This window comes from Oncorhynchus nerka, linkage group LG11, assembly GCF_034236695.1.
Source record: "Oncorhynchus nerka isolate Pitt River linkage group LG11, Oner_Uvic_2.0, whole genome shotgun sequence".
NCBI lineage: Eukaryota > Metazoa > Chordata > Actinopteri > Salmoniformes > Salmonidae > Oncorhynchus > Oncorhynchus nerka.
The window spans coordinates 36,565,951-36,592,170 of record NC_088406.1 but is presented as its reverse complement, the minus strand read 5'-3'; the positions used below and the strand labels follow the sequence as shown (position 1 = coordinate 36,592,170).

The following is a 26,220-nucleotide window of genomic DNA, read 5'->3' as shown; positions in this document are numbered from 1 at the left end:
GACAGTGGATTCAATTACTGCACTTGGCTCTGTATCCAAGTCATAAATCACCTTGAACAGAATCGGCGTTATAAATTACTGGCCCCTAACTCTGACCACTCACCTGATCAAGGCTGCAGAAGTCAATGGCGAAAACAGAGAGATAGAGAGAGAGGAGCTCATCCTACATGAGCAGGATTCTGTGATCATGGTTGACAGAGGATAGGACTTACATACAGATGTAAGTTCAAGTGTTAAGCTTCTTGAAAATGTACAAGACGGCCATATCATCTCGTGTGTAGGGTGAGTGGCACTGGATCACAAATCCAACCACAAACAGTGGTTGAATGAGGCTTTATGGCTGCTTACATTGATCTGAGGCTCTGGACTCCTTATAGGAAAACCTCACCGAAAGCAGAGGCACGGTGAGAAATGTCTCAATTCATTCTGTTCTCTTGTCCGACCAAAACGACCTGATCAATGTGACATTTCAATCAGCAGACTGAGTCACAGCCACATTGCATCACACGGTTTTAGAGTGCTTTCTCTATCCCGGCTCCAACAAACAAAACCCTCTTTCAGAGGATGCTTTTTGTGGGCTGACGAAATGCAGTCTGCCCTGTTTGGCTGGCCTGATGCCAAGAGAGGGTGTGTGGGATTGGACTGCATCACGTCATATGTCCAAGGTGCAGGGAATGAAAAGCAGCAGAGGAAGTTGACCTTGTCTGCCGTTCGGTTCGGTCGGTCAGTTGGTCCGTCCATCTATAACACCATTGGTCTGACATCTTTGTGATAACGTGATTGCCTGACTGTTTTAGTTGGACTGAACCATGGTCGGACGTCAGTGGTTTCTTTACACTGTAAGGGAAATGTGAGTGATACATCTGGCCCTGTAGAGGACTCTGGGTAATGGGTAGCAGGTGGCAGGGCAGGGAAGGGCGAGCTCTAGCTGCCATCTCTGATTCCCTTTTGGCTCTGCTGGCCTCCGCTGGGTGGGTGGTTAATTACTAAGATTGCACTGCAGAAGCCTGGCTGTGGGTTGAGTGTAAATGACACACACTCTTGCACGGATGCATAGATACAGAGAAGGACATACACATACAAATCCTGGCTGTAAAAGGTAGAGAGCAAAAAAACATTGAATGAGTGTGTGTTTGCGCACGTCAAAGAGGTCTGCTCCAGGATATTAAAAAATATATATTTGTTCCTAACTAAGCGACCACAACAAGCACTAACTCTCTCTAAGAGTTACTGAACATATTACCTCAAAACAGGGTTCACCATAAGCATTAACAATATAGAGTGCCTTTCGGAAAGTAATCAGACCACTTGATTTTTTCCACATTTTGTTAAGTTACAGCCTTATTCTAAAATTGATGAAATACCCCCCCCCCCCCCCATCAATCTACACACAATACCCCATAATGACAAAGCAAAAATAGATTCGTAAAAATGTTTGCTAATATAAAATAAAAATGAAATATCACTTTTACTTAAGTATTCAGACCCTTTACTGAGTACTTTGTTGAAGCACCTTTGGCAGTGATTACAGTCTCAAGTCTTCTTGGGTATGACGCTACAAGCTTGGCACATCTGTATTTGGGGAGTTTCTCACATTCTTCTTAGCAGATCCTCTCAAGCTCAGTCAGGTTGGATGCGGAGTGTTGCTGCACAGCTATTTTCAGGTCTCTCCAGAGATGTTTGATCGGATTCAAGTCCGGGCTCTGGCTGGGCCACTCAAGGACATTCAGAGACTTGTCCCGAAGCCACTCCTGCTTTGTCTTGGCTGTGTGTTTAGGGTTGTTGTCCTGTTTGAAGGTGAACCTTCGCACCAGTCCGAGGTCCTGAGCGCTCTGGAGCAGGTTTTCATCAAGGAGTTCTCTGTATTTTGCTCCGTTCATCTTTGCCTCGATCCTGACTAGTCTCCAAGTCTCTACCGCTGAGAAACATCCCCTCAGCCTGATGCTGCCACCCCCATGCTTCACCGTGGGGATTGTGCTAGGTTTCAGCCAGACGTGACGCTTGGCATTCAAGCCACAGAGTTCAATGCTGGTTTCATCAGACCAGAGAATCTTGTTTCTCATGGTCTGAGAGTCTTCAGGTGCCTTTTGACAAACTCCAAGCGGGCTGTCATGTGCCTTTTATTGAGGAGTGGCTTCCGTCTGGCCACTCTTCCATAAAGACCCGATTGGCGGAGTGCTGCAGAGATGGTTGTACTTCTGGAAGGTTTTCCCATCTCCACAGAGAAACTATAGTGCTCTGTCAGAATGACCATCAGGTTCTTGGTCATCTCCCCGACCAAGGCCCTTCTCCCCCGATTGCTCAGTTTGGCCAGGCGGACAGCTCTAGGAAGTGTCTTGGTGGTTCCAAACTTCTTCCATTTAAGAATGATGGAGGGCACTGTGTTCCTGGGGACCTTCAATGCTACAGAAGTTTTGTTGGTCCCCTTCCCCAGATCTGTGCCTCTACATAATCCTGTCTCAGAGCTCTACAGACAATTCCTTCGACCTCATGGCTTGGTTTTTGCTGTGACATGCACTGTCAACTGTGGGACAGTTGTGTGTGCCTTTCAAAATCATGTCCAATTAATTGAATTTACAACAGGTGGACTCCAATCAAGTTGTAGAAACATCTCAAGTATGATGGAATGGAAACATGATGCACCTGAGCTCAAATTCGAGTCTCATAGCAAAGGGTCAGTTTTTTAAAGTTTTTATATATTTGCTAAAATGTCTTTGTCATTATGGGGTATTGTGTGTAGATTACTGAGGATTTCTTTTTTTTTAAATACATTTTAGAATAAGGCTGTAACGTAACAACATTTTGAAAAAGTTCTCTTCAGGGTCATATGCTTCCAAGAGGAAACCGCATCACTTTTCAATACAGTCTTCTCTTGGAAATGACTGACCCTGAAGAACAATAGAACATTAAGCAAAAATAGAGTGCCAGACAGTATTACAATGGTTAATCAATGGGTTGCCAGTTCAAATCCTGGGTCAGACGGGTAAAATCTTTTTGGAAGTCAACTGGCAACCGGAGGGTTGCAGGTATCAAATCCTACATGCCATTGCCTGCCGTTGAGCCCTTAGGCAAGGCACTTAAACTCCCCACAACAACAGCTCCCCGGGTGCCCAGTGTGGCAGCCCCCCGCACCTCTCCAAAAACCTATGTATGTGTGTGTATATGTATGTGTGTCTTTCAGAGGTTGGGTTAAAAGCGGTGGTCAAATTTTGGTAGGAGTGATCCTAATCTTAAGTGTGGTGGGATTGTTCTGTCCAGAGGTCAGGTCAAGGTCACCATTGAAAAGGCTTCTGAGAGATTGAACAAAGACAACAATAAAGTACAGAGAGTAAAAGAAGAAAGAAGCAGACTAAACTAACCTATTTCTGGTGAGAGTTTTTTTTCAGACCCAGAGGTCATGGAATGAAAGGAGGTGACATCATGTCTTCACACATTGCAGAGTGAAAGCACATTGTAATGTAGAAACTTAGCAGGCTCAGTGTGAAATCAACCAGGCTCAAATGTTGTTGTCATCTTTATCATATTTCTCAATATATCACCCTTATTTGAACCTGGTGCCCAAACAACTCATTCTTCCAGTTTAACAACAAGCACAAGATGTACTCTCTCACCACCACCCCGCTATCAAAGATGAAATCAGACAGACATTATATGGAAGAGGAAGCCAGATAAGAAAAGTGTTGTGAATTAGAGGTGTCTCAGTAGATTGTTCAGTCTACTTTCCAACAGACACTTGGAAATTAATTCACCTTTCAGCAGGATAATAACCTAAAACACAAGGTCAAATCTACACTGGAGTTGCTTACCAAGAAGACAGTGAGTGTTTCTGAGTGGTCTAGTTACAGTTTGGACTTAAATCTACTTGAAAATCCATGGCAATACCTGTACATGGTTATGTAGCAGTGATCAACAACCAATTTGACATGGCTTGAGGAATTTTGAAAAGAATAAATGGGCAAATGTTGCACAATCCAGATGTGTAAAGCTCTTAGAGACTTACCCAGAAAGACTCACAGCTGTAATGGCTACCAAAGGTACTTCTACAAAGTATTGACTCAGGGGTGTGAATACTTATTTAAATTCAATATTTCTGTATTTCATTTACAATAAATTTGCTACATTTCAAAAAACACGTTTTAACTTAGTCATTATTGTGTGTATGAATACTTTCTGAAGGCACTATAGCCTACTTTACGCTCTCTCATTTTGCAAACAGTTATTGAGTTGCATTATTAGCCAAAATTATGACTATCTACTCATTACATTAGGAATAGTAGGCTATCTAACATAACTCTGCAAATGTGATGATGCATGGAATGCTTTATTCTAAAGGTGCATTTTCATGGTGAGAATTAGCTTCCCCAAACGTAAAACTCATGCGCTGCCTATGCCGCCTGCCTACTGCTGATTTGCAATACAAAATACCTATTTACATTTTTATCTACCTGGGTTGGAAACCCTGATGGCATACTGAGCATACCACAGCTCATAAACAAGGATTAAGTCACTGTAATATTTCACCCTTTTTGACATACTAAAGAGAGAAACTAGGCGAAATCCCACTTCAAATGGCTTGATGGTAAAACACCACATTTCAAAGTGTGACATGCTACTGCTGGGGAGAATACAAATGGTTACCGCACAATTAACATTATTTCTCACAGGCTACACTCACGCGTGGATTTTTCACAATGTAGACTGATATATTTCCAAGAACTCTTAGCGGAAGCTTTAATCTGTCTATTGATAATTCATATTTGACTATGTACTAGGTGTCACGCCCTGATCTTAGTTCCTGTTTTCTGTCTCTGTGTTTCAGTGTTCAGTTATCGAATAAATCTAACATGGACACTTACCACGCTGCATCTTGGTCATCTCTTTCCAACAGCCTGTTACACTAGGAAACTGTGGTGAATACTAGAAGCTAGTGATTACCAATGAAAAATACCTATGTAAAGAAAATCGGAGGTGAATGAACAGCAATGCAGTTAATGCATATTGCGTGTGGAATATAAGTACAAGTGTGGAATAATTTTTGTTGAGCATTGAAAGTGCTTGAAACAATCATCAACAAAACATGAATGCACTCCCACTAGTGCAGGGGTAGGCAACTAGATTAAGCCACCATTTTGCCTGAGCAGATGCCGAAACATAATTATAAACAATTGTACCCAGAAAATTGACCACAAGAAAGCCCAAAAATTTAAAAATAACATAAAATAACATAAACATGTTATACCTTGATTACATTGAGGCACAATCAGGTCTCTTGTTTTATTTGTAGGAATATTTGGGAACAGATTTTATGAATTAAAATATTTTTTAACTGAATTCTTGGTGATTTAGTCTTTAAAAATAAAAAAACAACCACATAAATCATTCCCTAAATTATAGTTAACAGTAAAAAGATATTTAAAAAGAAAACGTCCTCTCAGTGTCAGCTGCGTTTATTTTCAGCAAAATTTACATGTGTAAAAATGTGTATGAACATAACAAGATTCAACAACTGAGACATAAACTAAACAAGTTCAACAGACATGTGACTAACAGAAATGGAATAATGTGTCCCTGAACAAAGGGGGGGTCAAAATCAAAAGTAACAGTCAGTATCTGGTGTGGCCACCAGCTGCATTAAGTACTGCAGTGCATCTGCTCCTAATGGACTGCACCAGATTTGCCAGTTCTTGCTGTGAGATGTTACCCCACTCTTCCACCAAGGCACCTGCAAGTTCCCGGGCATTTCTGGGGGGGAATGGCCCAAGCCCTCACCCTCTGATCCAACAGGTCCCAGACGTGCCCAAAGGGATTGATATCCGGGCTCTTCGCTGGCCATGGCAGATCACTGACATTCCTGACTTGCAGGAAAACACGCACAGAATGAGCAGTATGGCTGGTGGCATTGTCATGCTGGAGGGTCGTGTCAGGATGAGCCTGCAGGAAGGGTACCACATGAGGGAGGAGGATGTCTTCCCTGTAACGCACAGCGTTGAGATTGCCAGCAATGACAACAAGCTCAGTCCGATGATGCTGTGACACACCGCCCCAGACCATGGATGAACCCTCCACCTTCAAATCGGTCCCGCTCCAGAGTACAGATCTCGGTGTAACGCTCATTCCTTCAACAATAAACGCAAATCCGACCATCACCCCTGGTGGGACAAAACCGCGACTCGTCAGTGAAGAGCAATTTTTGCCAGTCCTGTCTGGTCCAGCGACGGTGGGTTTGTGCCCATGTCTGGTGAGGACATGGGCACAAATGATGTAAGGCAGGTCCTCACCAGGCCTGGAAAAACCTCCTTCCATCAGCAAGGGCATTGAAGATGAAACGTGGCTGGGTCTTTCAGCATGACACTGATCCCAAACACACTGCCCGGGCAACGAAGGAGTGGCTTCGTAAGAAGCATTTCATGGTCCTGGAGTGGCCTAGCCAGTCTCCAGATCTCAACCTCATAGAAAATCTTTGGAGGGAGATGAAAGTCCGTGTTGCCCAGCAACAGCCCCAAAACATCACTGCTCTAGAGGAGATCTGCATGGAGGAATGGGCCAAAATACCAGCAACAGTGTGTGAAAACCTTGTGAAGACTTACAGAAAACCTCTGTCATTGCCAACAAAGGGTATATAAAGTATTGAGAAACTTTTGTTATTGACCAAATACTTATTTTCCACCATAATTTGCAAATAAATTCATTAAAAATCCTACAATGTGATTTTCTGGATTTTACAGGCCTCTCTCATCTTTTTAAGTGGGAGAACTTGCACAATTGGTGGCTGACTAAATACTTTTTTGCCCCACTGTACCTATAAATAGTAAAACTGATAGGTTTGCAGTGGCCTTTAGATTTTTTCCAGAGCTGTATATACAGGTGGGCTCACAAGTGATTTATATATATAGATCTTTTTTTACTCTTAAGACTTTGCGGGCCAAAAAAAAAATCACTTGCGAGCCCGCCTGTTACCGACCCCTGCTCTGGTGACTAGTGAAGTTATTCAATCCATTCCACACCAACCCAACACCCTTTATCAGAGAAGGGCAGATCTCATGTACATCCTCCACTGACCCACATGTCCTTTCACACCTCTCCTCTCAGACTGTTCTCTTTACTGAAACAGTTAATGCCTCTCCCTGTAAAGCTTACAGGGATGTGTAAAGCATACTGTCTAATTACAGGTACTGTAAAGTGGAGACCAGTGTTTCTGTGTGGATGTTGTTGCGGAAACCATATCCGACAGACTGTAACAGGAGTGTCGTATCAAGTCTGTGGCTGATTGGAGAGATTGACTGGTGAAGACAGAGAGGAGAGGGATCTCTAGTACTCTAGTCAGGAGGATCTAGTTACTGTGCTCTTTGTGGCGGTAGACTATGTTACCATAATCAGTCCGGTGGTGATGGGGTCATTGCATCCATGGCACAGCTCTCCGAACTTGGCCCAGTAATCCTTCTTGCAGAAGAGCCGGCCCTCCTTCTCATAGTACCAGTGGGACAGGGAGGCACTGCACTCACAGCATCTGAACAAGGGGGAGAAAGAGAGAGAGAGAAATGTTAAGCACAGCTGACTTCGTAAAACTGGCTAGGTCTTTGACGTAGGCTACTGCTCACTGTTGGGTAACTCCAAATGTTTTGCTCTAATACAATTGAATGGCAGAGGCCTTCTTTACAGCTTCTGAAGGCTTAACCAATGGCTGGCTGAGCTAGCTAGATTTTTCGACCCAGAAACCACCAAAGAAAAATCTATTTTTAACACAAACTGATGCTGGAATCAGAAAATCAGAAAAATTATTGAAAAGATGAAGTAGAAATTAAAAATAAATTGTATTTAAAAAAAAATATATACGTTTTTATATAGTTCCCCACTAATTTTAGCCCATCATGGGGCTAAACCAGTGAGATGCGTCTTACTGAAGGTAATGCAACAGATAAGAACATTTAAGTTGAATAACTTTCAGATCCATGATGCGTTAACCACTAAGACTAAAGGAACACTTCCACATACATTAGGTCTTAGACCAAAGTGAGATCACAGACAAACCCCAACACTGTGACTAATAAATAAACAACAAGGATATGATGAATGACACCTTCACATGTCAATGCTGTCCAAACACAACAACCAACTATAACAACATGGTTGTTACTCCAGTGGCTTTTGATCCACCCGATTGCAAAGTGATTTTATGCGCTCCAATATCATTTGATTTAAAATAAAACATCTCAAATATATAACCACGTTTATAAACTGGGTGGTTCAAGCCCTGAATGCGTATACCATCGGTACAACAAAACATGTATTTTTACTGCTCTAATTATGTTGGTAACCAGTTTATAATAGCAATAAGGCCCCTCAGGGGTTTGCGGTATATGGTCAATATACCACGGCTAAGGGCTGCATCCAGGTACTCCATGTTGCGTTGTGCATAAGAACAGCCCTTAGTCATTGTATATAGGCCATATACGATACCCCCTCAGGCCTTATGTCTATGATATAATTAAGTAATAAGGGGCTATCTGCATGTGGAGATCTTAAGGAATGGATTTATCGCTGTCAGTAACAGTGGATTAAGAGAGCTGATAGTGAGATATCTCTCTCAAGGAGAGGACAGAGCTGAATGATTGGGTAGTGATGTCAGGCAGATAGAGATCATTGGCTGATAGACAGGCTGAGGACTGAAGGGGAGAGGAGATGACAGCACAGACGACAACACAGTCGATAATCCCAGAGACACACACACCAGAGGAGGCTGATGTTAGAAACTATAGAAGGACATACTCATTGTAATGGCTGGAATGGAATGAATGGAAGGGCTCCAAACACATAAAACACATAGAAACAACGTGTTGACTCCATTCCATTGATTCCATTCCATTGACTCCTATAGCTCCTCCCACCAGCCTCCACTGACAAACACGCGCACACACACATACCCAGACACTCACGATACTGAACATACCAGATAGATGACACAACATTGATCTAGCTCAGGGTGGTAGTCAGCTTTCCACCTCTCTGCAACCATGAATCAAGATAAAACAAGTTCGAGAGGAAGTAGTTTAGTTGGCTATTCTAAACCACAACAATACCACTTTAATTTAAAAAATATATATGTTTACCTTTATTTAACTAGGCAAGTCAGTTAAGAACAAATGTTTATTTACCATGACGGCCTACCAGAGAACAGTGGGTTAACTGCCTTGTTCAGGGGCAGAGTGACAGGTTTTTACCTTGTCAGCTCGGGGATTCAATCCAACAACCTGCCTGTTACTGGCCCAACGCTCTTAACCACGAGGCTACCTGCTGCCCCATTTCTGTTCCAGCCAGGCTCTATGTTGAAATAAGACAAACAAATGTCATCAGCTCTCCTTCGCTGAGCTCTTGAAATGGAGGACAGGAGTTTGAGACTGCTCTGTGCCTTACCCTTTTCATAGAAATGAGCTGAGCCAAGTTGAGCTGAGCTATAGCCTACTGGGATGACCTGTTTGCTGGCTGGGGCTATGCTGTATAGGGCAAAGTGATGGTCTGAAAAGGCTGTGTGAGACATCCATGACTAACTGAGTGTCTCCACTCCATCCCAGTGGACCATCATCCATCAGCCCTCTTAGTCCTTCTTCTGCCAGACAGCCAGGGATCAATAGGAACAGACCTGGGGGAGTCAGGGGGACTTTTGGTCATCAATCCCCATCTGATGCCTCTCTGCTGGGCTACAGAACATCCAGACCAGAGGCCTAGGAGGGAAAAGGGAATGAGGCAGTGGGGTAAGGGTATGGGGTGTAATATTAACAGATTAATTTTAGGGGCCTGGGAACTGTTGGGAGGGAGGCCGAGGGAGAGGGCAATGAGGATGAGGACGTAGATAGAGGCTGATTGGGGTTAGTGAGTGGAACAGATTGAGCAGGCACTGGAGGAGAGGACAGGTCAATTCTCATGGGTTTCAGCAGTTATCAGACTTCTTGAAGTCAAGCCAGGACACACACGCATGCACCCATGCAGAGACACACACACATGTACACACACTAAACCTCCCTCTTTCTGATATGCGCATGTGCTCACATAGTGAACATCTCCGAACATCTCCCACTACTACAGAGCTCCCACTACTACACTCTGATCGTGCTGCATGCAATATGCTGAGCATGTGGTTTGATGATAGGAGGCAGAAGAACTGGGTCAAGGGTAGTCAGAGGACACAGACACACTACTCTACCTAGTCAGCAGTCTTGTCTTCCAGCTACACATCAAAGTCAAAGTCATACCTGGGCCTGCTCTTGACACAGCAGGCATATCAGTCCACACAGGGCTTCAATGCTCTCGAGCTAAATCCAAACTGAAGTCACCTTATCAGGGAAGGGCATGTAGAGCTGAACTGTACTGTAACAGAAGACCATATGACTATGACTAAACAGTTAATTCTCCAAATATAGTCTTATGTTACCCACAGTAGCAGGCAACAGTAGTAGGATTACATTCGAGTGAAAGTGTATGTGTTTGTGAGATACCCTTTGACAGGGTCTGTCTGGAGCGACCTTTGGTGGATTTGTGCCTGTGCATGTGTGTGTGTACTAGAGGTCGACCGATTAATCGGAATGGCCGATTAATTAGGGCGGATTTCAAGTTTTCATAACAATCGGAAATCTGTATTTTTGGGCCGATTTGCCATTTTAAAAACAAACTTTTTTTATACCTTTAAGCCAAGGTAAGTTGCTAGCTAGCATTAAACTTATCTTGTAAAAAACAATCAATCATAATCACTAGTTAACTACACATGGTTGATGATATTACTAGATATTATCTAGCGTGTCCTGCGTTGCATATAATCTGACTGAGCATACAAGTATACAAGTATCTAAGTATCTGACTGAGCGGTGGTAGACAGAAGCAGGCGCGTAAACATTAATTCAAACAGCACTTTCGTGCGTTCAACTCCCGAGATGAGGCAGGTGTAACCGAAGTGAAATGGCTGGCTAGTTAGCGCGCGCTAATAGCGTTTCAAACGTCACTCGCTCTGAGCCTTCTAGTAGTTGTTCCCCTTGCTCTGCATGGGTAACGCTGCTTCAATGGTGGCTGTTGTCGTTGTGTTGCTGGTTCAAGCCCAGGGAGGAGCGAGGAGAGGGACGGAAGCTATACTGTTACACTGGCAATACTAAAGTGCCTATAAGAACATCCAATAGTCAAAGGTTAATGAAATACAAATGGTATAGAGGGAAATAGTCCTATAATTCCTATAATAACTACAACCTAAAACTTCTTACCTGGGAATATTGAAGACTCATGTTAAAAGGAACCACCAGCTTTCATATGTTCTCATGTTCTGAGCAAGGAACTGAAACGTTAGCTTTCTTACATAGCACATATTGCACTTTTACTTTCTTCTCCAACACTTTGTTTTTGCATTATTTAAACCAAATTGAACATGTTTCATTATTTACTTGAGGCTAAATTGATTTTATTGATGTATTATATTAAGTTAAAATAAGTGTTCATTCAGTATTGTGTAATTGTCATTATTACAAATAAATACTTTTTTATTTATTGTATAAATCGGCCGATTAATCGGTATCGGCTTTTTTGGTCCTCCAATAATCGGTATCGGTGTTGAAAAATCATAAAATCGGTCGACCTCTAGTGTGTACCATGCATGCCTCTGCGTGTTTGCGTTACAGGGGGCACATAAGAGGATTAACATTTTGAAAGACTCAGAGGGAGACTCTCTTACCCATTGTACCAAATACCCCGCTGGATGACTAAGAGCTTGCCCTGAGTTCAGTACTACTACTTTCTATACACACACAAAACTGTTGCACTTGTACTGTACAGTAGCCTATATTGCCGGACAAAGCTGGTGACCCAAAATAATAACTGACAAGAGTAACAACATAACACAAACACTATAGTATGCTACTCACAGTCATGACCCATATATCTACAGGCTGAACATGAATCCCTGAACAGGACCAGTGGCCCACCATCCACCACAGAGAAAACACAATGGTAAATATAGATGTGAATGTGAGATGAGTAATAGAAAATGGTCTGTGGTGAAGACCAGAATGAGATTAAGGGCTGCACATCAGATACACATAACCAACATACTATGAGATAAAATGCTGATGTTAATCACAGGAATGGCTACAGAGAAAAGTGGGTACTGGATATGATACTGATGAACTACAAGGCAGACCTCATATCTATTCATTATCTGTTCTTTTCCACGCAGCAGAGTAAGCTAAATGCAGGGCTCGCTGAAAGCATAGAGAGAGAAAAGAGATAAGAAAAAAAGAGCACACATAAGGATAGAGTAAAGCAGGAGATGAGAGAGAAAAAGAGGTTTAGCTCTGCTGAAAGAGATAGGAGAAGGAAAGGATATGCCGGGACAGGGAGAGGAGGCGCAATGCCTCCTCTCCCTGGAGGCAATGCCTCCCCTCCCTGGATAGATGGATTTTTACTTGATGAGGTGAGCTTTGGGTGACAAGTTCCTAGGGCTCTGTTATGAGGGCCGGAGGGGAGAGAGGGAGAGAGAGAGGGTGAGGAGGAGAGAAAGAGAGAGAGAGAGAGAGAGAGAGGGGAAGGGAAGGGAGAGAGAGAGGCAGTGAAAGGAGGGATGAGCTGGGGGAGGAGTGGAAGGATGGAAAGAGAAATAAACAAAAAGGATGACAAATGACTATTCCACAAGCGAACAGACAAGCAACTAGGAAAGATCCCAGGTTCTGAGATGTCAGACACCCAACTGCAACTACCTACGGGCCTAGAAACATCCAAAGAAGGGGGAGGAGAGGTGGAGGGAGTCATAAAATCTGGAGACCCCTCTCTAACCCCTCTATTGCCAAATGGAATCAGCCAAAGTGCCTTGTAATAAAATTCCACTCCACTTCATTCTCCTTGACCCCCCCCCAGCCCCAGAGAAACCCATGTCATATTAAATCACCACTCACATAGAGACAGGCAGAGACAGGCAGAGACAGAAAGACTGGTCAAAACACTGTATTCATAGAGACAACTGTTCCACCAAAACACTGGATTCATAGAAGAAATGGCACTTTTCACATCATTCACCATTCACTTTAGATATACTGTATATATAAAAAAACATATTGATATGTAAAACACACTGTGTAATCAACATAGTTCGCCAAATTCTTTGCCTAGCATTGACTCTATGATCACAGTGATGCTCTTATTTAGAGATATTAGATTCAGAGATTATTTCATTAGCTTGATGTTTGTATACTGTAATTATCTTTGAACTGCCTGCTGTGTATCTTATTTACAGGGCCGGTTCTAGCCTTTTGGGGGCCCAAAGTGAGATTTGTCACCCCTCTGCAAAACATTTTAGTGGCCCCTCTCTTGACAGCGGAGAGAGAAAAAAAATTCTGCAATTTTACACGTTTTTCCATGGTGGAGAGAAAATGTAGCAATTTCATAAAAACATTGCAATTCTACTCATTTTGCCATGGGGTGGCAAGAATTTGTATCAGTTTTAAACATCCACAAGAGCTGAAAGACAATGCCCATTCTTACCCATGATGTTGCACAACGATGTAAGTCAATAAGTCATCGTTTTTGTCAGAGTATATATTTGGGGTTGAATCGGGAAATCCGAAGTGGTAATTTCCCATGCCAATGATGTGTGTTTCCTCTATGATTATGTTGTGCTAATATCAGAAACACCTGCAAAGTCCTTCCTCTTCGTGAGTCGTGACTGAACTGAGCAATGTAATAGATAATATTTGGCTGAGTCAAACAGCTTTTCGCGGTAGATGCCTGAGCCATGGAGCAAATTCAAATAGGAGGTGCAAACGTATGTTTTTGCACCTCCACTTTTTTTTGCCAGCAAATCCTTATAATCCATTGGATAATTTTTCAAGTTTCACAAAAATGTTTTTCTAGTCTGTATGAAAAAAAAATATATACAATTTTAACATTTATAAAATAGTCATATGATAAGATTGAACCAGCCATAGCCTAGCCAGCAAATCTTTTGAATACAGTGTAGCAACAACAGATAACTTTAGCTAGCTAGATAAGATTAGCATGCTCGCTATCGACACTGACTGCTGTCAGTGCCCTACTTATTGTTATTTCTCCACTCCACCTGGAAATCACCACAACGTTCCCACCCCCAATTCATGAATATGTATTAGCAACCTGCGGCATTCTTTGGAGGTGGAACCTAAACGAGAATTTCTGTTATAGGACAGGAATTTCCGTTGAAATAAAGGCCTTTAAAGCTAAATTCCCAAATCTACACATTTTGCGATGAGTTATGTCAATATCATATCGGAGTGAGAATGACAAAATCAATTGGGGCCCCCTGGAGATATGCCTTGGGTGCACCATCGGTATTTGGCCATGATTACTACAGGAAAGATTAAACAGCTGACTAGACTCACTACCAATCTAAAAATGTACATGGCTAATTGTCAGCTAATTGAGTGACTGACATAACAGGATAAAAAACTGCTGATGCGCAAACAAATTTTGAAATTGCACCTGGTGTATTTTACTTGATAATTTTTTTTTGTCTTTTATTTATTATTATAATATTTTTTTAATATATATATTTCCTTTATTACCCTCCAACCCTACTGGCCCCCAATTGGAGAAAACTAGTGAACAACAACACTTAGGCCTGTATTTCCAGCTTATACATACTATATACATTTTATGGACAGTCTATTTTACAATAGTTTAATTTTATTTGTTTTTAATTCTTCCACTCCCCTCAACCTCTCATTTCTGACAGTGATGAGGGGTGGTCGTTTGACCGCAGACCCCAGACGGACACAGGCAATGAGGCAGTGATCGCTGAGATCCTGGTTGAAGACAGCAGAGGTGTATTTAGAGGGCAGGTTGGTCAGTACGCTAAGGACCCTGGGACTAAACACCTCCCTCTGCAACTGGATCCTGGACTTCCTGACGGGCCGCCCCCAGGTGGTAAAGGTAGGTAACAACACATCCGCCATGCTGATCCTCAACACAGGGGCCCCTCAGGGGTGCGTGCTCAGCCCCATCCTGTACTCCCTGTTCACTCATGACTGCACGGCCAGGCACGACTCCAACACCATCAGTTTGCAGATGACACAACAGTGGTAGGCCTGATCACCGACAACGACGAGACAGCCTATAGGGAGGAGGTCAGAGACCTGGCCGTGTGGTGCCAGGAAAACAACCTCTCCCTCAACGTGATTAAGACAAAGGAGATGATTGTGGACTACATGAAAGAGAGGACCTTCTCATCGACGGGGCTGTAGTGGAGCAGGTCCTTGGTGCCCACATCACCAACAAACTAACATGGTCAAAGCACACCAAGACAGTCGTTCCCACGACAAAACCTATTCCCCCTCAGGAGACAGAAAAGATTTGGCATGGGTCCTCAGATTTTCAAAAACTTCTACAGCTGCACCATCGAGAGCATCCCTGCCTGGTATGGCAACTGCTTGACCGCCGACCGCTAGGCACTACAGAGGGTAGTGCGTACGGCCCAGGACATCACTGGGGCCAAGTTTCCTGCCATCCAGGACCTCTACACCAGGCGGTGTCAGAGGAAGGCCCTGAAAATCGTTGAAGACTCCAGCCACCCTAGTCATAGACTGTTCTCTCTGCTACCACATGGCAAGTGGTCCTGGAGCGCCAAGTCTAGGTCCAAGAGGCTTCTAAACAGCTTCTACCCAAAGCCATAAGACTCCTGAATATCTAATCAAATGGCTTCCCAGACTATTCCCCCCCCCCCCTTTTACACAGCTGCTACTCTCTGTTGTTATCATCTATTCATAGTCACTTTAATAACTCTACCTCCATGTACATATTATGTCAACTAACCGGTGCCCCCACACTTTGACTCTGTACAGGTACCACCCTGTGTATAGTCTCGCTATTGTTATTTTACTGCTGCCTTTTAATTACTTGTTACTTTTATGTCTTATTCTTACTCATATATATATATATATATTTTACTGCATTGTTGGCTAGGGGCCGGTAAGTAAGCATTTCACTGTAAAGTCTACACCTGTTGTATTCGGCGCATGTGACGAATACAATTTGATTTGATTATGCCTGGAGCTCTGTCTATTTACCATGTAAACCACTTGACCCAGATATCTGACCAAGATCCACTGCTGCCAGTGTTTTTTAAATTTTAAAATTGTATTTATTTATTTCACCTTTATTTAACCAGGTAGGCAAGTTGAGAACAAGTTCTCATTTACAATTGCGACCTGGCCAAGATAAAGCAAAGCAGTTCGACACAAACAACGACACAGAGTTACACATGGAGTAAAACAAAACATACAGTCAATAATACAGTAGAAACAAGTCTATATACGATGTGAGCAAGTGAGGTGAGATGAGGGAGGTAAAAGGCAAAAAAAGGCCATGGTGGCAAAGTAAATACAACATAGCAAGTAAAACACTGGAAAGGTAGATTTGCAGTGGAAGAATGTGCAAAGTAGATTTAAAAAAAAAATGGGTATCAAAGCAAAAGATCAATGAATTTAATAATTGGTTTAGTTTACAAGAATAAAATGATGCCAATTTGACCTGTCACGACAGTAGGTCATTCTGAAACTTGTGGGTACCGGAAATGTCCCCACAAAGATAGTAACACAAGCCCACCCACCAAAGTTTCAGAATGAGTAGACACACAGATGTCTGTGGTTTCCCCAATTCTGCAGGGGACAGACACATCTAGCTGGAAAGTTTCCTGCACAGAACCACTAACTCCAACACCAACCTGCCATCTCCGCTGTGTACTGTGATGTATTGGTCACCCTCTAAAACCAGTACCATAGTCTCTAACTAAACAACAGCCATACGTTAAGCTGTGTTTCCTGTTTCTTGTATTAATTTTACCGCAGCAGTCAGATCACATAGAATGTGTCGACTTCACTGATAACCCCTCACATGACTGAGTTGAATGGAGTATTGCTGGAGATGACATTTCAATACAAAAAGGTATTCATAAAGATGAAAAAATACATCACTAGTCAACCGTGCAAACTATTGAATCCAAAAGGCATTGTCTGTTTAATACTCAGACTTTCTGGTGGGACTCTTCAAAATGTCAGTCTGGCCATCCGCTCTCTCTGTCTGGAAGACAGAGGTCATGGTATGACGTGGGCAGAGACACCTCTGAAGGAAGTGAGTCATGTCTACAGGAAGGACCCTCTGTACTGGGCAGGGGAGGAGAGGACGAGAGGAGAGAACCTCCAACAAGGTGTTGAAAGATTTTAAGTTTGAAATATTTTTTACGATGTAGCATCACGAAAAACGCAAGAAATCATGTGCCATACATGTAGCCTCCAAATCTCTCTCTCAATTTGTTTTTAATCAGTCGGCCGGACTAGTATCTAAAATGTAATTTGTGTCTATATTACATACAGTGCTTGTTGTTCTTGTGAGCGGGTATTGCTGGCAAGACTGCAACCCACAAGAAGCATGTGACTATGAGGAAATATGACATATGTCTTATGAGAGGGGGGAAAGACAGAAAGAGTGAGAGGGCAGATGAAGGCAGAGCTGGAGAGAGAGAGAGAGAGAGAGAGAGAGAGAGAGAGAGAGAGAGAGAGAGAGAGAGAGAGAGAGAGAAAGAGAAAGAGAAAGAGAGAGAGAGAGAGATAAAGAAGAGGCCAGAGGAGAAATGCATAGAGAAGAAAGAGAGCGAGAGGAAGAGCAAGAGAGAGAGATAAAGATATACAGAGAAAGAGCGAGAGAGATAGAGAAAGATATACAGAGAGAGAAAGAGAGAGCGTTAGAGTATGTAATGGAAAACAAGATGAGGAAACGATAGCGTCAGGGAGACCAGGGAGACCCCTCTCCTGTTCGCATCTTGTCAACAAGCCAGTGACTATCCCACTGGAAGGGAATACCGAGACAGGAATAGAGGGGGGAATTCCTGGCAGGAGGCAAAGTTTTCCTACAAATCTTCCTCAGTGGAACAAAATAAAATGTTACATTTCCCCAACCAGACAGGGAAAAGGGAATTCAGCAGATTACAACAAGATTAAAACCAGTTCTGATAATAACATAATTTAAACAATATTTGCGTGCTGGGAATAGAGTAGATTCTACAGTGAGATGGATGGATGTAAGGATTTCCCTACTACTAAGTAGTATAAGGATGTGTAGTGAGGTAAGCATGTGCATTATTGGTGCAGAAAGAGAGAGAGCAACCCATAAAATTAGACACATTTATCACGATCCCAACCAACTCCCCCCTCTCTGCACCCCTTTATTATCATTTCAATCTTTTTTATCATTCCTTCGTTGCTGTCTCCCCAGACCCCCAAGCCCTTGATGTCACTCCCAAGAAAAAGCATGACCTCATTATCTTGGTGGCCCCTCCCCATTGGGTGTTTTCAAATCCTCCCAGGAAATCCCACAGCCAATCAGACGCAGGTCGAACCCCCTCCCCTCGCAATTGCAAGCTCAGTAAAGAGCCGGCATTAACCCCCTCAGTGCCGGACTCAGCCATCCCTGTGTTTTTGTTGTCTGCAGCTCTCAAGAACAAAAAGAGCAGGGGAAAGCTAGTCTGTGCATTTTTAACACAGTAGCTGGTTGGCTGGGTTCAGTTCTAAGATGGCTGCTGAACGCTTTTGTCAATGGTGAACAGTTTTTGTTGTAGCACCGGCAGTCTATTGGTCTATTGAGCAGGGGCATGGCAGGTAACGGAGCTTTGTTGAGCCGTGTGGTGGCTGTAGGCTGGGGGGTGAATAGTGTAGATGGAGGCAGATTCCTTTGTGCTCGCTAAGCCCTGTCTCTGTCTGGCTTTCAGCACGCTATCTATGCACATTCTGTCTGTCTGGGGCGGACTGGACTGGAAAAAGAGAATGGCCGTTCATTCTCTAATGTTCCATGACCACGGAAAAAACAAGACATGAGTGATGGAGGCTATCAGGGGCCCAACAACATTGGCTGTGGTTCTGTCCTAGCATCAGTGAATAGTCACTGTTCAGAGGACCACAATGCATAGAAGAAGTTGTACAACTTTTTGTGTTATCCTCAAAGATTTCAAATACAGTGTATCCACTTGTGCAGCTAGAGTTTTTAAATTGTCAAATAAAATCTATTTATCTATTCAGTTCAGCATACAAACATGTTGAGTCCTGGATTTTGGACACTGTTGGACTGATATAACTGGTACAGTGAATGAAAAAGTATAGGAGTGAAATAGTGAATACATTCTATATACATTGAGATAAGGGAGGTGAAATATAATTTCTGAAAGTCTGATTAAAGGCTTTTATTGAGGTCAAAGTTATAAAGCTTTTGAATTTGAACCTACATGTACATGTCCCCTTTCCTTTGCAAATGTCATCGTCTTAGATTAACAATGGAACGTTGCAGTCGGTTTGCAAAAATACTTAATTAAACCGAACTGTGTGTCCTTGGTTCTGGAGACAGAACAGAGACAGTGTGTCAGTCACTGACCTCAGTCTAAAAATGGGGGGGAGAAATAAACCTGGCACCACATTTTCTCTATAATCTTTAAATCCACAAACCAGATGAGTTCCTGAAGTCGATCATTTTATAAGGAGCTTTCGGGCGAGCTAGCCCTGAGCCATAGCCATAACCAGAGCCCTAAGAATACCCAACTGCAACTGCCAAACCTAGCCATTGTCCAACTAGATAAGAACTGTGTGGCAAGCTAGGCCTGGGCTAGGAGATAAGCCAAAAGCTAACCAAAGAAGTCATTTAAAATTTGCTCTATACTTAGGTGAGCAAAGCCAGAGAAAGGAAACAGACGGTGTCTCTGACCCCTACAAGCTCCTCAAGGACAAATAGAGTAACGGCAGAGGAGGAGAGAAAGAGTGATGGAATGATGGACGATAAATTTGAGGAAATGTTGATAGAGTGACGGAGGATGAAGAGGAAGAAAGGAAAGAGGGGAAGGAGGGAGCAGAAAAGAGAAGCACCCAGTGAACACCATATGTGAATTGATTGCCCCCCATTTATCTTCAGAGTTCGTACTGTTAGGTGACATAAACTGGGATAAGCTTAACACCCCGGCCATCCTACAATCTAAGCTAGATGCCCTCAATCTCACACAAATTATCAAGTAACCTACCAGGTACAACCCTAAATCCGTAAACATGGGCACCATAGATATCATCCTGACCAACTTGCCCTCTAAATACACCTCTGCTGTCTTCAACTAGGATCTCAGCGATCACTGCCTCATTGTAAGCGTTCGTAATGGGTCTGCGGTCAAACGACACCCCTCATCACTGTCAAATGCTCCCTAAAACACTTCAGAGAGCAGGTCTTTCTAATCGACCTGGCCCGGGTATCCTGGAAGGATATTGATCTCATCCCGTCAGTAGAGGAGGCCTGGTTGTTCTTTAAAAGTGCTTTCCTCACCATCTTAAATAAGAATGCCCCGTTCAAAAAATGTAGAACTAAGAACAGATATAGCCTTTGGTTCACTCCAGACTTGACTGCCCTTGACCAGCACAAAAACATCCTGTGGCGTACTGCATTAGCATCAAATAGCCCCCACGATATGCAACTTTTCAGGGAAGTCAGGAACCAATATACACAGTCATTTAGGAAAGCAAAGGCTAGCTTTTTCAAACAGAAATTTGCACCCTGTAGCACTAATTCCAAAAAGTCTTGGGACACTATAAAGTCCATGGAGAATAAGAGCACCTCCTCCCGGCTGCCCACTGCACTGAGGCTAGGAAACACAGTCAACACCGATAAATCTATGATAATCGAGAATTTCAAAAAGCATTTTTCTACGGCTGGCCATGCTTTCCACCTGGCTACCGATACCCCAGCCGACAGCTCTGCACCCTCCGCAGCGTATTGCCCAAGCCCCCCCTGCTTCTCCTTCACCTAAATCCAGATAGCTGATGTTCTGAAAGAGCTGCAAAATCTGGACCCCTACAAATCAGCTGGGCTAGACAATCTGGATCCTCTTTAAAATTATCCGCCAAAATTGTTGCAACCCCTATTTCTAGCCTGTTCAACCTCTCTTTCGTATCGTCTGAGATCCCTAAAGATTGTAAAGCTGCCACGGTCATCCCCCTCTTCAAAGGGGGTGACACTCTAGACCCAATCTGTTACAGACCTATATCCATCCTGCCCTGCATTTCTAAAGTCTTCAAATGCCAAGTTAACAAACAGATCAGCGACCATTTCGAATCCCACTGTACCTTCTCCACTATGCAATCTGGTTTCCGAGCTGGTCATGGGTGCACCTCAGCCACACTCAAGGTCCTATATCATAACCGCCATCGATAAAAGACAGCACTGTGCAGTCGTCTTCATCGGCCTGGCCAAGGCTTTAGACTCTGTCAATCAACGCATTCTTATCTGCGGACTCAATAGCCTTGGTTTCTCAAATGACTGCCTCGCCTGGTTCACCAACTACTTCTCTGATAGAGTTCAGATTGTCAAATCGGAGGGCCTAATGTCCGGACCTCTGGCAGTCTCTATGGGGGTGCCACAGGGTTCAATTCTCGGGCCGACTCTTTTCTCTGTATACATCAATGATGTCGCTCTTGCTGCTGGTGATTATCTGATCCACCTCTACGCAGGAGACACCATTCTGTATACTCCTGGCCCTTCTTTGGACACTGTGTTAACAAACCTCCAAACGTGCTTCAATGCCATGCAACACTCCTTCCATGGTCTCCAACTGCTGTTAAATGCTAGTAAAACTAAAAGTATGCTCTTCAACCGATTGCTGCCTGCACCCGCCCACCCGACTAGCATCACTACTCTGGACGGTTCTGACTTAATTTGTGGACAACTACAAATACCTAGGTGTCTGATTAGACTGTAAACTCTCCGTCCAGACTCACATTAAGCATCTCCAATCCCAAATTAAATCTAGAATCGGCTTCCTATTTCGCAACCAAAGTCTCCTTCACTCATGCTGCCAAACACACCCTCGTAAAACTGACTATCCTACCGATCCTTGACTTCGGCGATGTCATTTACAAAATAGCCTCCAACACTCTACTCAGCAAATTGGATATAGTCTATCACAGTGCCATTCGTTTTGTCACCAAAGCCCCATATACTACCCACCACTGCGACCTGCATGCTCTCGTTGGCTGGCCCTCGCTACATATTCGTCGCTAAACCCACTGGCTCCAGGTCAACTATAAGTCTTTGCTCGGTAAAGCTCCACCTTATCTCAGCTCACCATAGCAACATCCACCCATAGCATGCGCTCCAGCAGGTACTGTATATTTCACTGGTCATCCCCAAAGCAAACACCTCCTTTGGCCTCCTTTCCTTCCAGTTCTCTGCAGCCAATGACTGGAACGAATTGCAAAAATCACTGAAGCTGGAGACTTATATCTCCCTCACTAACTTTAAGCATCAGCTATCAGAGCAGCTTACTGATCATTGCACCTGTACATAGCTCATCTGTAAATAGCCCACCCAACTACCTCATCCCCATATATATTTTTTTCTTCTCTTTTGCACCCCAGTATCTCTACTTGCACATCATCATCTGCACATCTATCACTCCAGTGTCAATGTTAAATTGTAATTATTTCACCTCTATGTCCTATTTATTGCCTTACCTCCCTAATCTTACTGCATTTGCGCACACTGTACATAGATTTTTCTATTGTGTTATTGACTGTACGTTTTCTTTACCCTATGTGTAACTCTGTGTTGTTTTTGTCACACTGCTTTGCTTTATCTTGGCCAGGTCGCAGTTGTAAATGAGAACTAGTTCTCAGCTGGCCTACCTGGTTAAATGAAGGTGAAATAAAATTGATCAGGTTTCAGCTCCTAATCTGAGTATTCATGTCTACTTCAAAAGGAATGCACCTGTTGGATTAGAGTGTATGATGTAATTCAAATGAGGAAGCTCCTGCACACAGCTTACAAATGATCACCCTTATGAACACTCCTACCACAACTAACTTAGCCTACCTCAGTAACACATAAAAGGAGAACACCAAAAAACTATCTTTTGGTATTTGTTTCATTAGTTCATTGTTGATATAGTCCCAAAATGTTTTGCATGTCAGCAATCAAGTTTTCAAGATATATAACTTTCAAAATACAGAAATCTGGCTGGTATTATTAATTATTTGCATCATATGATGAGAAAGTGACAACGCTAAAGAGTGTTTACACAACATGTGTGAAAGCATGAAGAATAACTCATAAGCTACAGTTCACCATAGTATTCTCCAAAATCCATGGAAGACAACACACCCATTCACAGTTTTGTGATTATAGGACCCACTATTTATAAATGATGAACAATTTCCCCCTAGATGGTCTGGCTGTCGCTGGATAACATGCGTACAGTATCTGACTACTCACACAAGGCAGCACACGCACGCACGCACGCACACACAAGCTGGAATCAGTGAACACAGGAAAGCTTCTCTACATCCCTAATCCAGTTTATTCATACTGTGGTGTACTCTCTGGGCCTGACACACTGCAAACAGCTGAGAGGCTGGAAAATCATGCTTAGGGTGGACAGGGAGTTATGATCAAAGTCAGATATGGGGAGTTAGAGAGACACAGGCAGAGTGAGGGAGAGTCAGTACTGTGACAGCCTGAATACAGTCAACATGTGTACTAGACTCAACAATGCACACTTCTGCACACTGGGTGAGTGGTAGACAAACAAACATAGATTGTAAACACATACTGTCACATAAAAGGGACGCACAGTAGAGACACGGTCTAAGTTCATAAACACATAGCCTAACAAGCACTTCTGGAATAAGCCATCTGTAATATTTCTGGTCACAAAAGTGAGAAAAGCGGAGATGGAAACAATGTTTAAAAATAAGGAAGTGAAACTTGTAACGGGCCTAACATATTTCACAGACCCACCCAAACCACCCTTCTGTCAGGTCTGCAATGCTAACAACATGCTATCTGCTATCACTTCTCCATCAGTAAGCAAATACATCCAACTCTAGTCGAGTGAAAGGTATTCATGACTAAACTGCGAGTTGTTTCAATTAAAAAATGTAGAAATTCAGAAACATAGTTCATAAACTACAACCAAGAGGAACCAAGTACCCCAATGAGTCCACTACAGACCACACAAATCTGCACCATATAACTTCCCATCCTAGCCTTTATGTACATCCATCCAACAAAAGGACTTACTTCTTGCCCTTAATGCGATTCCTGTATCGCTGGTCCCTTCGTGACATGTCTCCCTTCAGCGACAAGGCCTTGCTATGACAGTCAGGAAACAGGCTCATCTTAACAGCAGCGTATTGACACGATAGGCTATAGCGTAAAGAGGAAACCTGTCACTACAAACCACACCACCCCACAGCAGCACTGTCACAACCATGAATACATTTCTCTCTTGCTGAAGCTGCATTCTGGGGCCTCTTTTTTCTTTCTTTTTTAGTCACGTGTTTCCTGTCCCTGCCCCCTCTCCCCCAGCTTCCGTTGGGAGTGGTGGTGACCCTGTGACATCATAGCCTTTCCCATCCCCCCTCCTCCTGTCTGACCTCCCTTCATCCCTCTGTCTGCCAGACGGCTGGCCCCTCAGTCAAATACAACTGGCTTCTCAGTCAGTTAGCTACAACCAGCTCCTCATATTCAACCACAGTGGGATAGCCAATACTACTCAATAAAGGGACCCCCATCCCCCTAACTCATTCTACTCATTTCCATCTCCTATTCCTCAAAGATGCCATAGGCAGGCAGAAATGTCATTTTCCAATCGATTAAAACCCTTCTAACACACTCCCTTTTCAGTTTACCAACCTTTTCCTGCGACTCCGGTATTCCATTTTGGATGGAGGAGAGAGAGACAGAAGCCCCTCAGCGAATCAGGTGAGGGTTTAGAGGGAGATAACATTTCCTTTAGCCAATTAAGATGATCCTTGATGAGGAGTCTGTGTCCTAATAGGAATCCTAACAACTCAGGTGATCTTTACAAAGGAAATGGTATCTCTTTGTTAAGAGCTTCTGTGGGCAACCTTGTAGCTACCGCTGCCCCGAGAGATAGTGTTATAGGCAGGACACTGAACAGTCCTATCAGGATGTGCATACTGTTCTAGCACTGCTCCCTTCAGGTTTCAAGGTTAGGTGTCACACTTCTCAGTTCCTTACTGATCCCCCTGCAAAAAGTCCCCACTTTTAAAACACAAAAGTTTCACATCAGTGGCATGGTCAGGAGGGAGAGACAATAGAGCCTAACAAATTTAAAATGAAGTGATTGAGTGACGTAAATAGTTGCCACAGAGCCATACATTACAGTTACAGTATACAATACTATATAATACATCATTATGTAGTTAAGAATTTAATCTGCTGTGCTATCCATCAGTTATGATTTAAAACAGATCACGTCACATGAGTCCCATTATAAACTGGGTGGTTCGAGATCTTAATGCTGATTGGCTGACAGTCGTGGCATATCAGATCGTATACAACATGTATGACAAAACACTTATTTTTACAGCTGTAATTACGTTGGTAAACAGTTTATAATAGTAATAACGCACCTCGGGGGTTTGTGATATACGGCCAATATACCACGGCTAAGGGCTGTCGAGGCACTCTGTATTGCGTCGTGCTTAAGAACCATATACCACACTCCCTCGGGCCTTATTGCTTAATTATACTACATCAGTTATATGGGAAATAACACACTGACATCTAAGGCCATGCAGCAAACAGCCTTAATCCTCGTTCTAGACAGAACACTTGTCTCTAAACCCCCTGCTGGCATACTGCACCCCCCGTCACTAGGCACTTGTCAGACTGCAGGCATCAGGCAGAAGTGTTGACTCACTGTGGCTCTTTAACAGAATTATAGTCCAACAGCATCACGCAGTGCACGGTTCGATTCTCTTACAGAGGAAAACTTCAAGTGTTTTCTCTCTCTCCCCCTCTCTCAAAGACACTCTCTAACCTTCTCTCCTCTCTCTCCCCCTCCTTTCCCTCTCCTTAATCACTTCATGGCCTTGAGAAGCTGCAAGCAAAGCGCAAAGTTGATTTCAAGACAATAAAGCTACCGTAATCTCATGCTTCGCTAGTAAGGCTATGTGATGTTAGCTTTCAAGCATTTCAGCTTGAATGAGTAAAGCTTTTATTTTCACCTTTTACAGTGTGTCTCTTTCACAGAGATGTCAAAGTCTTTTAAGGTGAGTCTAGCTGTTATAAATTGTTGTAATTGTAAATATTGTAATTATTTCGCCACTATGGCCTATGTATTGCCTTACCTCCCTAATCTTACTGCATTTGCGCACACTGTACATAGATTTTTCTATT

General features: G+C 43.1%; 1 protein-coding gene across 2 annotated transcripts in view; it reads right to left on the bottom strand.

Moving 5' to 3' along the window:
- LOC115136798 (LIM domain kinase 1-like) overlaps nucleotides 1–26,220 on the bottom strand; it is a 77,251-nt gene that overhangs the window by 25,946 nt on the left and 25,085 nt on the right. The window contains exons 1-2 of one of the 2 annotated variants that reach the window (XM_029672600.2): nucleotides 24,094–24,291; nucleotides 7,369–7,507 (exon numbers count right to left, since the gene is read on the bottom strand). In XM_029672600.2, coding sequence (XP_029528460.1) covers nucleotides 7,369–7,507; nucleotides 24,094–24,191 — 237 coding nt within the window. In that variant the 5' untranslated portion in view covers nucleotides 24,192–24,291. Of the gene's footprint in view, nucleotides 1–7,368; nucleotides 7,508–24,093; nucleotides 24,292–26,220 lie in introns of those variants that run through there. The other variant, XM_029672599.2, reaches the window with a different exon arrangement.